Here is a 16,175-nt window from a genome sequence, read left to right as displayed (position 1 = left end):
GAGAGTTATTAATCATGCCTTGCTTTGTTTGGAACCATACATGATACATGGGAAAGTGACTTTCTCCCAAACTTTTAAAGTGGCAAATTAACTGAAATCCTTTTTGCACGTGTGGTCAACTTTCTACGTAATTTCATATTAGTTGATTATTTTTCTTTTCATACGTATATTAAAAAATCATAAATAAAAAAATAATTTTACTTATTCATCCCTTAAAAAACTTCTGGTTCTGATTTTTGTTGCTCATGATCTTTCTTAAGAAAGCAGCACCAACATTTTGTATTTCTTGAAAATGTTATAATAACTTGAGTAATTTTAGTGATACGAAAAAACAAATTTGTGATTTTAATCATACATTTGACAAATTCAATGACCACAAATTTATGAGTAATTGTCAAGAAGGCTTGAGTTACTAAAAAAAATGAAGATATCAGAATATTTTCCAAAATTTGTATTTAGGAAAGGGGAACTAATCCTAAAGCCTACATATTGATACAATACTATTTGTTAATAGAATCTATCTCTATCCTCTCCTATGCTGCTTTCTGTACAATCAATTTCGTGGCAGGTTCCCATCAAAACTGACACAATAGGAAACCCTTTTTTTCTATGTTACAATGAAAAGAATAACTTTGAATCTAGACATACTGGTTAGGTTTTATACAAACTGATGTTACACTTCTAATTTACAGTTGGCATGGCGTAAGGGCGGTCATTGGTAAACACTGGACATTGTGGCAACACCGAGTCCAGCATGTTGGCTCTATCCAAATTCGTGCTCTTGATTGCAGCATCTGTTTAATCATGTAGCAAATTTCTCCAGGTTGGATAGCATTCATGATCACCTACCAATAACAAAAATTCAAGGCGATCAATTTATGGAGCGACAGGTTGCTTGCATCATCCAAGAGCCCCGACAATGATGTGTCCGATTCAGCTTCCTATCTGCAAAGCATTCACTGCACTCTGGTTTACAAGCCTCAACATTCTTTCTTGAATCCAAAGAATGCCAAAGCACTTACATTAAGAGCCTTCTGGTCTGTCTTCGGTAGATATCTTCAGTTAACATAACCAACAGACAGATCGTTCGACACCTATTCCCTGAAACAATGAAATCATTCCCAATTCACTTGAAACCCTTCTTATTGAGATTAACTCCTTTAGCGTTCTCCATTTCCTCCTTCTGAACTTTCTTCCTTTCTAATTCAGCCTGCTTCAAGTTCTCTTCGTGGGCTTTGCGGAACAGCCTCACAAAATTTAAGAGGGTTGCCGTGACTGTACAGTGTCAAACAGATGCACAAAAAACAAACAGATCCATCAGATGCAACTCCAATTGAAGTAAAATGTGTACACGTACTTAAGTAATCATTCACACGTAGCAAAAAAAAAAAAAAAGGTGATTCATGCTTCATTCATGTACAGAGAACAATTCTTCTTAAGAGACTTGTTTATCTCTGGACAGTAAGCTCCCAGTGGTTACAAGGAGACAAGCGTTTGAAAGTGATACCTTGTTGGAAAGTACTAGATGGCAAAGACATAAGGAAAATATAGAATGGTCATAAAGGACAAAATAAACACTTCACACAAAACGACAGCTTAAGCTCCATCTCATATTACTATACCCTCAGACACTGGAAACCTTGATGAGGAAGACTCTCAGATGTATCCCAGATCAATCAAATCTCATAAAATTAGCATACTGATTATCAATTCCAGCTCTAACAAGAGCTAAAAAAAATGCAGTCATATCTTTCCATAAAATCGTGGAGCAGTTACTATGTCTAAGAGGATTAACACTAGGCTAACTTTAACACACCTATTCACATCTTGTAGTTAGAATTGAAAATGACTAGGTCATTGAAGGCAACAAAGCATAGTTCAAAACTCTTGAAGGAGACAACTTTCATCCGCTCAATTTTGCTAGCAGTGTGGAGGGGATTAAAAGTATATTGTACATATGCTACCTTGCTCAAATGGACAACGGGCAGGATCCTCACCGAAATATAGTGCAAGTGCATCTGCATTTCTGCCCTGTGCAAGTTATGACAATTAAACATTATATTGGCATATAGGAAGATGACTTTGCAACATAATATAACAAAGATATAATAAAACACGAAGGAAATTACCGCAACAGAATATAAATCCTTGACAGAGTCAACCTGTGCTTCAGCCACACCAACGAATTCCTTTAAGGTCTGATTTGTAAGACAAAAGAACAAACCTATAAGGAACAAAAATTTTGTTCTTTTCCCCCTTTTCATTGAGGGAGGGGGTACACTTGTGTCTTTTAGAGAATGATAATGATAATAATGTGCACAGAAACTTAGTACACTTTAAGAAACAATAGAAATAGAGCTTTGATGTGCTTATTGAATGATTCCATCACCTTTTTGTTAAATGAATAAACAAAAGGTAAATAAAGTCATCCAATTTCCAGAGATAGAAGAGGTGGCACAGGAGTTCAGACTCTTTTCATCAAAAGATACATGGAATTTTACTGCAGCAGCTTTATGCCATAATGAAGTAAAAATATATCTTGATTCACAATCTATCCATCAGATCAAGAAATAATCAAATAGAGATATTAAGAATCGGAGGAAAATATAAGATACAAAACTGAGACAATTGCTTCAGAAGCAGATCTTTTCATTAATTTTTTTAATCTCACAAGACATTAGGAGGATATTGTAGTCCTAAAAATTATGTCCGAGCAAGAAGTGACGTCTTAACCTGATGATCAAAGGAGTGCTCTCAGACATCCTAACACCCATGTAGGATAGTTGCACATATAAACACATAAAACTTAGACAGTTGAAAAGAAATACAACCACCACAATACCTTGCGAAAAATTTCAGACACAGGGCCATCAGTCTCCGAAGCCTCCAGTTCTTTTTTAACTTTCTCCAAACCCTTGATGATTGCTTGCATTTCTTCAGCTAAAGACTTCAATTGTATCTGCAAGAAGAAATGAATTCCTTACCAATCCTGATAAATTCAAAGATATATAATCATATAGAGATAAGACAAGTAACCTTTGACGCAGCTTCCAGGCTTACAAGATCTACGTGAAAGTCTAAAAGTGATGGTGACTTGGAAGCAAGAACCTAAGAAAAGAAAAGCAATTAGTTATTAAGAGGCCTTTTACATTTATCAATTAGATAACATATTCAGGTAGATAAACAAATAAGTAAAATTAAAGAAAATACTTCTCAGCTACAGAAATGTTCAGACAACTGAGAAAAGAGGCATCTCATGCCAGGAGAATAAAACTACGAATAGAAGGAACGGCTACCTCAAAATCCTTTACAAACAAAAGAGTGTCTCACCGATGTGTAAGGAGAAGTAACCTTTTAAAAATGTGCCTTAGTTTAAGAACTTTTCTAATAGCGTTACACATAATCAATCTTGCACCAAATAATGCCTAAAACTGTAGCACTTTGGCAAGATGCAGCGAACTATCAGAAGCCAAGGTCAAGGTCCTTGAAGGAATAATTTGTGTTTCATATTTCCAAAATATACTTCCCAAGCGGACCATCTTTAGAAAGTAAGATCACATTTGAGCACTTATTTACTGGAATAGAGAGATCAAATATTTATTTACTTAATTACATAATATCTCAACAAAGGGAAGCAAAGTTAAATTGTTTGTAAATATAGAAAGATATCGTTCTTTTGGGACAGACTATAAATAAAAGAAGTACCACATAAATTGGACGAGGCTGTACTAACTATGAATAGGTATATAGCTAGATATATCATTTATCCTTTTTGGTCTTTAATGTGGTACAAAGTAAAACTGAAGACTATCCACATATTTGGGACTAGACTGTACTTCAATTTTCTTTCAGTGCCACGTCTAACATGTAAAATGCCTGTAACTTAAAATGAAGTATGCATGATGTCATTTTCAACCTCTATAGCAATCCCTATGAAATGTACACACTTGCATATATAATTAACAAAATAGAAAAACCGCACATGCATCAAATTGATCAATCTTCTTGCCCTGGACTTTCCTCACAGCATTTCTAACAAAGCACTAATGTTAAAATGATGAAACATTTTCATTTCATAGTCCATAGTTGGAGCTGCTTGCAAATCAACACGTCTTTCCAGAATCTCATCTTTTTAATCCTCTGAAAATGGTCTTTTCACATTGCTTTTCAGACAGTCAACCGGTGAAAAGGAAAATTAAAGGAAGCATTAAAGAAATTCAACATCACCACTGTTTTCATGAGGTGACATTGCTGAAAAGCATAATATAAGGGTACCATTTCTCTAAGTATAGAAATTGGAAAGAAGGCTGAAATAGTAAACATAATCACTTCGAAACAGAAAAAGTGAAACTGAAAGACTCATCCACACCTTACAAAGATAATGCATGAGTGTCATCTTATTGTTAGTAGCACGAGTATCAGTGAGCTTCAATAGACTGTCCAACTTAAATCCAATGGCAGAACCTGAATAAAAGAAAATTCCCGAACTTAGCGCTGGAATTCTAAATCAAAATTTTGAACTGCTTGAGCACGTACATTACAGAACAAGCTCCATTGGAATAAACATAATATATCGAGCAAGATGTTATATACAAACAAATACCAAGAAACTGAATTATCCATGTCAAGACACACAACCTTACTATCACTTATATGTAAGAACATATGCTTTAGTTTTCCAGATTTTCAAAATGCGAAAATCATCTAGCTCAGGACCAAAACTATTGAGCAAAATTTGTTAACCCTCTAGTTCCATCAGATAAAACAATGTGTTGGTCCTCTAATTGATTTGGAACAGCTAAAAAGTGAGGTAACATAGTTCATTTATGAATCAAAAGAAAAGTATTATTTTATCTGATGATTAAGAGCCTGTTTGGATGGGCTTATAGCTTATAGCTTATAAGCAAAAAGCCATAAGTTAAATTTCTAACTTATGGCCTTTGGCTTATATTTGTTACTTTGGCTTTAAAACAAGTGCTTAAAAGCACTTTTAAATTGTATCTGAACACTACAAAAGATGCTTAAAAGCTATTTTGATTTAAAAGCACCTAAAATAAGCCAATCCAAACAGGATCCAAGTCCATGAAGGAATAACGTAAGCCAGGCACAACTTGTAACTGATAGCAATGGTCCATTTGGTACCCATTTTAGCAATTTTACTCGTCATCTAAATAAATAGTCTAAGCAGCATATATTATGTACTAGTAGTCCGCACATTGATGAATCTCTCAATTTATCTGAACTTCTCGTATGCAAAATTAACAAACTTCAACAAAAAAGAATCAATTTTGTGACTTTATTAACTTACCTAAGCAATCCACTACTTTCAGGGTAAAAGATTGTGTCCCACTCACTTCAATAGTAAACTTACAATAGACAATTGAAACCTCTAGTTGCGGTATTTCTCCTAGTTTATCTTGTCGGGCAATCATTGTATTTAATTTATAAATTTGAAAAGCCACAAGTTCCATATGGAGGCAATAGAATTTGTCGTACATATTTATCAAACTTTCCCGGATTAGTCTATAATCAGAAAGCTGAGATTTTGAAGAATTATACAAGGGATGGAGATTCTTACCTCTGGCAGTTCCCTGGTTCAATGCATTCCCTAGATACAATATTTTCTTCAATATTTCCTTCAATTTAAGAGAATGTCGGACCTGCTACAAGCAAACTGAGTTATGCTAAGAAAACAGGGAAAATAAAGAAATGAAATATAGAACCTAGAGAAGTACCTCTTCACAAGCAGAGTTCACTGTGTTCAAGCTTTTTTTGAAGTCTGTGACCTGAGATAAAGCTAATTTCAGATGATAGAAGATACTTATTTCAGAAGATTACTAGATGCAAACAAACCTGAGAGTTGAACTGGATCTTGAAGAGAAAAACTCTTAGTTTTGACTCTACTCGGGGCACCTTCATGAGCTCCAGAAAAAACTGGAAGACACACAATATCAGAAATACCACCAATGCATTAAGATTGAGCAATAAGGTAGTATCATATCACCCTGAGAAACAGTTATTATTCAAATCATTAAAACATAAAAGAGCCATCAAGGCAGGGAAAAGATCCCATGATTACAAGTATTTTCTGAACAAGGGTAATGGAACAAGCAAATCTAACATCAACCAAACCAAAAGCATTCAAAATATTCTACAGAAACACAACAATACAACAGGGTACAATTCATTATCATGAATATCTGATGTGTGCCGGCCTCTCAAATTAGTTTTCTCTGAGACTGAATATTTTTTTGAAACTGAAAAAAAATGGCAAAAATATTCAGGTGTCTCGGAGAAATTAATTTGACACACTGAATATAAAAATGCCATAATTTCTCATCTGGAATAGCACAGGATATCGTTATGGATAGAAGCCAAATTTAGTTTGCTTCTCATTTTATGTGGTATCACAATTTTTGGTTCATGTGGTGGTGGTTTGATAGATCAGACACAAAACACCTACTTGTAATTAAGTAAACAGGTGATACACAGAGTGATACAACGTTGAAACTAAGTAGGCATTGGCCATATATTCCAAGTATTTTTCGTTCTTTTTTTTTTTTGGAATTGTAGTTGAAGATGGATGCACACCTGCAGCTTAGCACGGACAAAACCTTAGACAGGAGGGCATAGGGATCGAGGATTAGGGTAGAGGTTCGTAGCTAGTCGAGTGTTGTCTAGTTTCCCTTATCAGTATTGTTACTATTATTACTCTCCTACTATCTTATTCTTCTTAGTTCTTACCTGTGGGATTATAACTGGACTGCAGTTGCCAAACTATATGGGTGTGAAGTAACCATGCAATTGTTTTAATTTTTGGGTTTCAACACCCTCAATGTACACAATATATTCAACCTTGCACCCCGGTTCACCTAACTTTCTCTTAAAATCTGGAATGGCCAAACCTTTCCTCACTCGAGCACTAATCCATTCCTCATCTTGAACATTGTGCCATTAAAGATACAAACAACTATCAAATTTCCATGCTTTCTCAATCAAATAGCAGAAGAGACTGAACCTCAACGTTGTCACTTGACAGACCTTTGCTAAGCTTGAACATTTGCCATTAAAGACGGTCTTACAAGCAAGCAACAGTGTCTACTTCCATGCTTTCTCTATGAATACCAGAAGATGTGAACCTCCTCCTCAGTAATTTATGACAAGGGAAACCCGCAGCCGCTACCCTTTGGTGAGCACAGGGTAAAACCCCCGCTCCTATGCAATAGCTCGCAAACCACATAGGAGAGGTAACCGTCACTAGGCAAGCCCGGTGCGACGAGCTCGACCTAGAAGGCAAACCCCTTGCTTTCGCTGACAAGGGGTTTCGAAATTGAGACCTCCAACATGGAAGTCCCAAGCCCGAACCACTGGGCCACCCCGAAGGTTCTCCATCTCAGTAATTATTATTAGAGGAGTAAGAAGAATTACCAAAGAACTACCCCTAATTAGTAATTACCAAATCATATATCAATGTCAATTTGCACATACCTACCATTGAGAAGGAAAGTCCTCTTAAAAATATTTTATCATCCAAAAGAGAAGCAGAAGGGAAATTTGAATTTATTGACACTGGCTAATGGTAAAACAAGCCTTTTGTTAGTGAGATTGCACTACTTTTAAATTGTAACTCAACGGCACCTACCAAGGCTAAACCTAAAACAAGACCAAGGTCCATGCATCAGATAAAAACTCACAAGCACTATTGGGCATCAATTTTAATTGCCAAATGTAGCTGCTGCAAAATATTCAGATGTTCTCCCTGTTTTTTACTATACAAAAGTACATGACAACATATCACTGTAAAGAATGGAACTTGCAAATGAAGAATATCAATCAAAGAATAAAACTGAAACATCCAGGGACTCAGGAGACAACTATAAGAACGTGATTGACTAACCTGTTCACACTTTCCCAGAAGATCCTTGTCGCCAGTGTAATTCTGAGCAGTTGTAATAGCAAACATTTAGCAGAAATAAAAGTGAAAAAGTCAATTGGTAGAGGAGCCAGAGGAAAAGGAGCAAGAAAACAAAGTTACAGCCAATAGAAAAGCAGCAGAGTACGTAAGTTCACCTTGAGAAGTTCCATCTCATCTTTGGTAGGACAAAACTTGATAAGATTCTCCACCTGATCAGCATCTAAAATTGACTCATCCATTGCAAGGGCAGCGGCCTACAGACAAAACCAACAACCATACTGAAGTTTTTTGATGATGTCAGGTAAACCAACCACCATACTTTATTAGGTGAGCGATAGAAAGCAAGCAAGCATGTTGAGAACATAGAGAACATCAAACAAACTAGAAAGAATATTCAAGAATAAAGATATCACCTAGGTCTACCAAATACACAGTAAGAACTAGCTGCTAGATCCACCAAATATGACCCTGTAACTATCCACAAGGAACACCACATGGTGAATAATTCATTACTAATACTTCTGCTATCCTTTTCACCCAAATTTGAGGTTCTACAAACTTTTGGCTTACAAAGGACAGGCTCTAACAGTCTAACCGGAATCTTTCCACATTGTTTATGCTAAAATAGAGCGAAAAGAAATAGCAGAAAAATGCAGGTCCTCTAACAGCAAGGGAAGTATTACAAGGACTAAGCATCTTTTCTTTGTCCTGGACCATTAGAACCACAATAAAGCCTCTCAGTTAACAATGGACAGCTACAGCCACATACCACATTTTTCAAGCGGAGATTCCAACAGCACGAGAAATTCTACTACTCTTACTTCATGTGTATTGTTAATATTATCCAAAAAATAAGTCAATTTCTTTTTTAAAAAAATTATCCAGAAAAAAAGTATACTGTTATATGTTTTCAGTCTTAACATCCTTTGCGACATAACTTGACATAGAATGGTGGTTCGAGTGGGCCCTTGACATATTATAAAACATTACACAATTTAGGTGTAAGGCTGCGTACTCACCGCCCTCGCCAGACCCCACTTGTGGAATTTCACTGTTGTTGACTTCTTGTTGTTGTTTCCACAATTTTAAATTTAACAAGAAATAAGGGCTTTCTCATGTGTATTCCAAGCTAACATGGAAGCGGATTTTACAACTTTTAGGATTCAAGCTCCTCCTATCTCAGAACACAGTATATAATTCTTGGCTGTAGTCTGAACAAGCTAACAATCAGGATCTTATCATTCTGCAGCGATCAGGAGAGGATGTTTCTATTTGGAAAAAAGAACCAAAAAAAGGCCTATTTGAAAAGCAAAACAAAGAAGAAAGAAATATTGGAGAGAATAACATCAAACTTACCATCATGTCAGGCAGTGGCATTTTCACCTTTGTGAGCATAATTTCAGTATTATTTGCCCTCCTCAAGTCAACCTATCAGAAAAAAATTACTTAAAGAAGAGACGTTGAACTTACAGAAAACAAGAAAATGGAATTCCTTCAACCACCAAAATTAAACACGCATGTAAAGCCACTACAAGCATTCATCTAGCAGGTACCAAGCAAAGGTAAAAAGAAACATGAAATGAATGGAACAAGTAGAAGCAGGAAAGATTACAAGAACAAAGAATTGGGTCAGTAACACTCAGCACTCATATTGTTATATCATATTGATTACCAGGTGAACCCTGTCAGGTTTAGACCCAACAGACTTCCTTCTCCCTCCAGATTTACCCGCATTATCTGACTTGGGGACTGTAGCAGAGAAAAGAGTCTCAAGTTCTGAAAAATCAAATTCTGGTGACCTAGATTTGAAGCAAAAATATTAGTAATTTGATTGACTGGAGTATAAGCAATGTCAAACTTCAAAAGCATGAAACATACAATTGAGTCTCTCCATTTCTTTGTAGTTCATCCCATAAGCTTCCTTGAAGTGCCCTAGTTACCTTGCTCCAATGCAACGGCTTTAAGTTAGATCTTCGTGGGGCTACACCACCAGCTGCGCGTGAAAATCCCTGCCCTCTCCCAGCAGGAAGGCCTCTGCCAACTGCAGGTCCTTTCGAACCAAACGGTGGTGGTGGGGGAGGTCCACCACCAGGAGGTCTTGGAGCTCCCGGTGGAGGAGGTGGACCAGGTGCGCGTCCTCCCGGAGGGGGTGGGGGAGGTGGACCAGGTGCACGCCCTCCAGGAGGGGGTGGGGGAGGTGGACCAGGTGCGCGTCCTCCCGGAGGAGGTGGGGGAGGTGGACCAGGTGCACGACCTCCAGGAGGAGGAGGAGGCGGTGGAGCTCCACGTATTGGTGGAGGTGGTGGAGGAGGGCCACCTCCAGGAGGAAGTGGAGGAGGTGGAGGGCCCCGCATTGGAGGAGGTGCTCCAGGTGGTGGAGGTGGAGGTGGAGGCCCCCACATAGGAGGAGGTGGAGCTCCAGGCAATGGAGGTGGTGGTGGTGGTATAGAACCACGTAAAGGAGGCGGTGGTGGTGGTGGTGGTGGTGGTGGAGTTGGCGCTCTAGAAAAAGGAGGGGGAGGGGGAGGTGGCGGAGTTGGCGCTCTAGAAAAAGGAGGGGGAGGGGGAGGTGGTGGAGTTGGCGCTCTAGAAAAAGGAGGGGGAGGGGGAGGTGGTGGAGTTGGCGCTCTAGAAAAAGGAGGGGGAGGGGGAGGTGGTGGAGATGGTGCAGATCGAGTGTTGTATAAAGGAGGGGGAGCGTATGTTGAAGGAGGTGGTGGTGGTGGTGGGGGCGGTGGAGGTGGAGCAACTTGCGAGGTATGTAGGATTTGTGGGGCAAGAGTAGGAGGTGTAGGAGGAGGAGGTGGTGGAGGAGGCGGGGGAGGAGGAGAATAGCCAGTACGCATAGGAGGAGGGGGAGGAGGTGGCGGCGATGTGGAACCCCCAAAGCTAGCCAATCTTGGTAAAATGGATGTATATATAGGAGGAGGTGGAGGAGGTGGAGGTGGAGGTGGAGGTGGAGGTGGTGATGAACTAGATACTACTTCTGAGGTAGTCCCATACCCCATCCAAAGGGGTGGTGGAGGGACCCTACCAACATTTATTACACTGGATGATGAGGGCAAAGGTGGAGGAGGTGGTGGTGGTGGGGGAGGAGAAAAGGCACCCAGTGAAGTCATCCTCGAGCTAGTTAATGGTGGAGGCGGAGGGGGTGGGGGAGGTGGAGGAGGTGAAAATGACCGGATGTTACTTGAAAGTGACAGGGATGGCCTGCACAAAGGTGGCTGGGGAGGTGCGGCCAGAGCAGGTGAAGAATAAGGGTCCGTCTGAGTCAAAGAAGATGTCGTAATATTGCTCCCCTGTGAAGACAAAGCTGAAGTCGCTGATGGTGAATTAGTTCCTGCTACCTCAGTATCAGAAGTTTCATGAGATGAAGTGATTGGAGATGGCGAAAGAAGCGGACTATGAGGAGATGGATGAAGCTGCAGGGCGTGGCTTTCAACTGATTCTGGGGCAGACATTGTAGCAACAGATCCCTCAACCATTGACATACCCGATGCAGAACATGAAGAGTCTTTCCCTGAAACACGACCTGCTTCAGCAGAAGCTATAGCTTCTGAAGAAGCTTGAGGAGATGGTGACTTTGATTTAACCCCAGATTGAAAATCCTTGGTGAGAGCAAGCACAGGAGGAGCACTGTTATACCTTGATGGTGGATACGATACATGCATTGAACTAGTGTAAGAACCTTTGTTGGGAGGGATCCACCGGGACACTGCATTAGGCTTTGCCGGTCGTAAAACAGTGCCTTGGATTTCCTGCTGTTTAGATTTATTTTTCGGACCTACGCCATCAGTGGCAGGTTTAGCGTTGGAGAGCAATTGTTTCTTTAGAGATGAGGCTATCTTGTCACTTTTTTGTTTATTAGTATCAGCACTCACCTTCTGTTGCGAACCTTCCCTCTCTAACTTCTTCTGTCTCAGAGTGTCTTCTTTATCTTGCTTTAGCTCCCCATTTTCTGATGCAACACAATCCCCAGATATTACCTGTTCTGATTCCATGTTGCTAGTACCATTGGAAACTACAACCTTGGAAGGTATAGAGTTGTCTCTATCTCCTAAAATATTTTTTTCTGATGCAGAGCGATTAGAATCAATCTTTCCTTCTTGCTTGTGATTTACTTCGTCTGATGCACAATCTTGAAATGCATGATGTTCCACCTCCTCTTTCCAGATCATTTCAATACTATCATCATCCTGCAAACTTTCCTTGACAATGTGGGCTCCAGATTCCCCCCTTCCATCCTGCCCATCAGTGGCATTGCTGAATATCTCTTCGACTTCAAAAAACTCCTCAGGTGAAGCACCTTCAGTCCCATTCTCATCCTCACTTGGCACTTCTTCAGTGACAACAGATGGAACAGCATCAGGATCCGAAAAGTGTACCTGGTACAGATATGAGTATTCTTCAACTTCACAATTTCATAGTAGATATTTAAGGGGGAACTAAGATCTAAAGTGAGAAATAAATACCAGACCTCTGCTTTGAACCCTCTAGGAAATTGGTCTTTTGCATCCCATAGGACATCAACATCATCACGCATTAACATCAAAACATTTGAGCGAATAAATGTGGTGTGGAACATGACCCTGAACATCATTTCTTCCCTTACTAGGTCATCTTCCAAATGGACGCACTCGAGAACAACATCTCCTTGGACACGACAATGAATGTCAATTTTCACCATTGAACACTCTTCCTGCAGTGAGGAATTAGCAGACTACTTGAGATTTCAGCTAACTTATCTTCATAAAAAGTCTCAACTTTAAAGCTGGGAATTACCTGTTGGTAGAAGCGAGCATGTTTTTTTGTCTTTAGAGTTGAAAAGAGGAGCTTAGAGTTCCTATTCGAAGTTGTTGAAGCAGGGTCCTGTCCATAGACGCGAAGTACAGGTCGACAGCCTCTCCCTCTATCAAATAGAGGAGGAAAACTAAGTATGATGCAATCTAAGGCAAAAGGTGTATCTGATGGCAGCCATTCTGAACCAAAAATTTTTCTGGAGATGTACTGGAGATATCTAAGCTGAGATGGCTGTGGATTCAGAGGTGACAAAAGATGGAGCAGCTCCCTAGGGGCCTGCTTGTATACCATTTCAAGAGTTTTAAGCTCACCAGTGTACTGTTTTCGGTACAAAAGAAGGCCAGCAAGCATAAAAGCAAGTACAGGCCAGCCTCCCCTCTCACAGTGCATTAACAGGACATTTTGCTGACCCTCAAGTGAAAGCCAACTCTCACTCGAGCGCAAGAAGTGGTGGATCATCTCCAGAGGCAGAAGTGGACACCCTTCATATTGCCGAGGATAATCCATCACAGTCATATCATACTGAGACAATATGTCAGATATTTGGCTCCTCCTATCACCTTCCCTAAAGTTAAAAACCATGAAAGAAGCATCTGCATAGTGGTCCTGCAGCTGAGCTACAATCCCTCCCATATATGTCTTGTACTCATCTTCATCCAACACGTCAGTGGAGAAGCAGCAATCAAACACTGCAAGTATGACGTACAAAGGAAAAGAAGAGAAAATGTCAGTTATTTACACTCTCAACCCAAAGAAGCTATATAGCTCTAAAGAACTGCCTACTTTGAGATATGAAGACAGTAATATAGTTCTTCAAGAAGAATAACCGCAGAAAAACATCTAATCTAAAAGAAGCTGCAACACTAAAATGAGGGTACTAGCACATTTTATCGCAAGGAGTTGCATTTCCTCTAGTCTAGGACTTCACTTACATCGAAAAGCAACGGCTGATATTCCAAATGTAGCTAATAGGGATATTGATCAACAAGGAAACATGATAAAAGTAAAGTAAAATGCAGAAACAAGAAGCTACTGGAAACTATTCTTAACACAGTTCATAAGCTCAACAACAGAATAAAACACAAAATTACAAACTTCCAGGCTAGAAAAACAGCAGTTTACCATAAACCCGCTCAGAGATCTCTAAAAGCCGATCCGGCGGCTTCCTATAGAAGAACCGTCTGAACAGCGCCATCTAATGGCGCTGTTTCTCCCCTGATCGGATCCAAAACCCCTCCAATTCCACCCTTCACTTCAAAGTACACCAAATTCACCCGTAAAACAGATCTCTCTACAAAATTCCCAATTCAACAGTTCAATTGATCTCAAATTAACTCCCTTCTACAAATACATCAATAATTCACTTAATGTAGTATAATAATCACCACCAGAATGCAAAATACAGCTGGATTTCTTCAAACTACAATAGCTCAACCAATAAAACAGTCTAGAAAACAGCAGAAGAAGTGAGATCGAGGTGAAAATGAGTTTAGGGTTTGTAAGTTGAAGGAAAAAATTCAAAATTCAAAAGAGAGTTGAAGAATGGATTAGATGAGAATGGAAGATATGATCGTTGCCATTGTTTTTAGGAAAGTCAGCTAGATAGATGGAGAGAGAGAGAGAGAGAGAGAAAGGCAAATTAGGCAAAAGCGAGAAGAAGAAGAAACGTAGTGGACTGAAAAGTTTGAGAATAGTCGTAAACATACAGGAAACTACTGTGTACATACTTGGATCCGGAAAAAGTAAATACACCCGAACCGAACCCGTGTTGGTTCGTTGTCTGATGCGGAGGGTGAGGGGCTAAATGGACCATGTGGCGTATATGGACAGAGTAAAGGCTGACACGGAAAAAGAGAGATGAGGAATTGGGGTATAGGGGTTCCGACAAAAAAAGCCAATTTTAATCACATGCGTCACCCAAAGTCCAAACTACCCGACCCGACTGAATCTGGTTCCACTCCTCTCTTTTTTCAAATTTGGGTTTTTTTAGATGAGATATAATTTGTGTGATAATTTATTTACGTGTTCAACGTGTAATATGTCAAGTAAGATATATATGTCTATTTATTTAATTTAAGTGAGTATAAAGCTCTGTTAGTTGAAGTGAAATTAAAAAGAACATTTATTTATTACTATGCTTTTGTTTTCTTTTCAAAAAAACCATTTGCCTCCTAATGCCTTTTTAGCACACTTCTTTTGCTACAAATGGGTCGATTGGAACTTTTACTATATTATCAATATTTTTTGTTAAAGAATGACAAAAGTCCCACATGGTGGTTAATGAGATGGGTGAACTCCTTATAAGGCATGGACAATCTTTCTCCCTTTGAGTTAGCTTTTGGGGTGTGAGTTAGGCCTAAGACCTAATTTAACATGATATCAGAGCAGGGCCCGTCTCACCCGATGTTGGGACCCCCAAAACCAAAATTGTCCACGCACCAGATGCTAAGCATTGGGGCTTAGGCAATCCTCCTCCCTTTGAGCTAGCTTTTGGGGTGTGAGTTAGGCCTAAGACCTAATTTAACAATTTTACTTAATTAGTTTTAATGTATGTATCTGTTTTATTTTTATTTTCATTTTTAGTTTAGTTAATTCTAATAATAATTTTTTTATATAATTTTTTAATGTTAATTTTTTCACATAGCATTTTAAATAAAAAAAAAACTAAAAGTATTTTAGTATATTCTACTTATTTTAGTTTAAGGCCATAAAATTTAAAAGCCTTTTTTTAAAAAAAATTGTGTCAAGTCAAAATCAAATAAATAAATTAAAATTAAAAAATATAAAGTAATATTAAAAAAATTATAAATAACTACAAACTCAATTGACTCCCCATTTTATTACTAAAATACAATAACTGTTTTATACTATAGGATAATGATAATATATTATTGGAGATTTCTCGTCAAATAATTTTTCGATAATGATCAACTTCCTTATGATCTTTGTTGGTAATGCAAAACAAAATATAACCCTGTGGGAAGTAGCATGATTAGGAGGGAATATTTAGTTGGTTTGATTTAATTCTTAAATTCTTGATTTGATAAAAGTGAAAATAGAAATCAAATTAATTTAGTTTTGATTCTTTTTACGTTTTTTGAATTTAGATTCACATTATATCAATTCGTTTTTTGGATTTTTTGAATGTGTGATAATTGAATTTGTATAGTTCAGGAAAAAACTCCTCATTGATTTCCAGAATTGTAAATAATCTGATCCATCAACAATAAATATATTTAATATCACAGACAAAATAAAATTCTCTTATTACTCATCTTTCATATAATCAACAAATCAAATAGCTCCTGCAGAATTTCCACGTTAAAGGTTTCAAAAAATAAATAAATAAATAAACAAACTATGCTCTAATTTATTTTTTTGTCACGTGGTAGCTCTTTTTTCTTCTTCTTCTTTTATTGGGGTGTCAGTGAGAAAGCATGTTTGTTAATGTTTAGCGGTA

The 16,175-nt window shown here is 38.4% G+C and overlaps 1 protein-coding gene across 1 annotated transcript; it reads right to left on the bottom strand.

Moving 5' to 3' along the window:
* Positions 1–408: 408 nt before the first annotated feature.
* On the bottom strand, positions 409–14,285 carry LOC125832384 (formin-like protein 20). The gene is made up of 17 exons (XM_049511526.1): positions 13,838–14,285; positions 12,698–13,404; positions 12,393–12,614; positions 9,794–12,300; positions 9,588–9,714; positions 9,272–9,343; positions 8,071–8,169; positions 7,898–7,939; positions 5,854–5,934; positions 5,736–5,786; positions 5,579–5,663; positions 4,370–4,464; positions 3,037–3,108; positions 2,843–2,959; positions 2,130–2,198; positions 1,965–2,031; positions 409–1,275 (listed from the first exon to the last, which is right to left on the bottom strand). Exons 1-17 carry the CDS (start codon positions 13,908–13,910, stop codon positions 1,127–1,129), a joined length of 4,635 nt encoding a protein of 1,544 aa, XP_049367483.1. The 5' UTR covers positions 13,911–14,285; the 3' UTR covers positions 409–1,126.
* Positions 14,286–16,175: the final 1,890 nt, after the last annotated feature.

The sequence above is a fragment of the Solanum verrucosum genome, unplaced genomic scaffold (assembly GCF_900185275.1).
Source record: "Solanum verrucosum unplaced genomic scaffold, falcon-dt-bn FXZP01000009.1, whole genome shotgun sequence".
NCBI classification, from domain to species: domain Eukaryota; kingdom Viridiplantae; phylum Streptophyta; class Magnoliopsida; order Solanales; family Solanaceae; genus Solanum; species Solanum verrucosum.
Note: the sequence above shows the minus strand (reverse complement) of the source record. Positions and strands in the feature narration are given on the sequence as shown.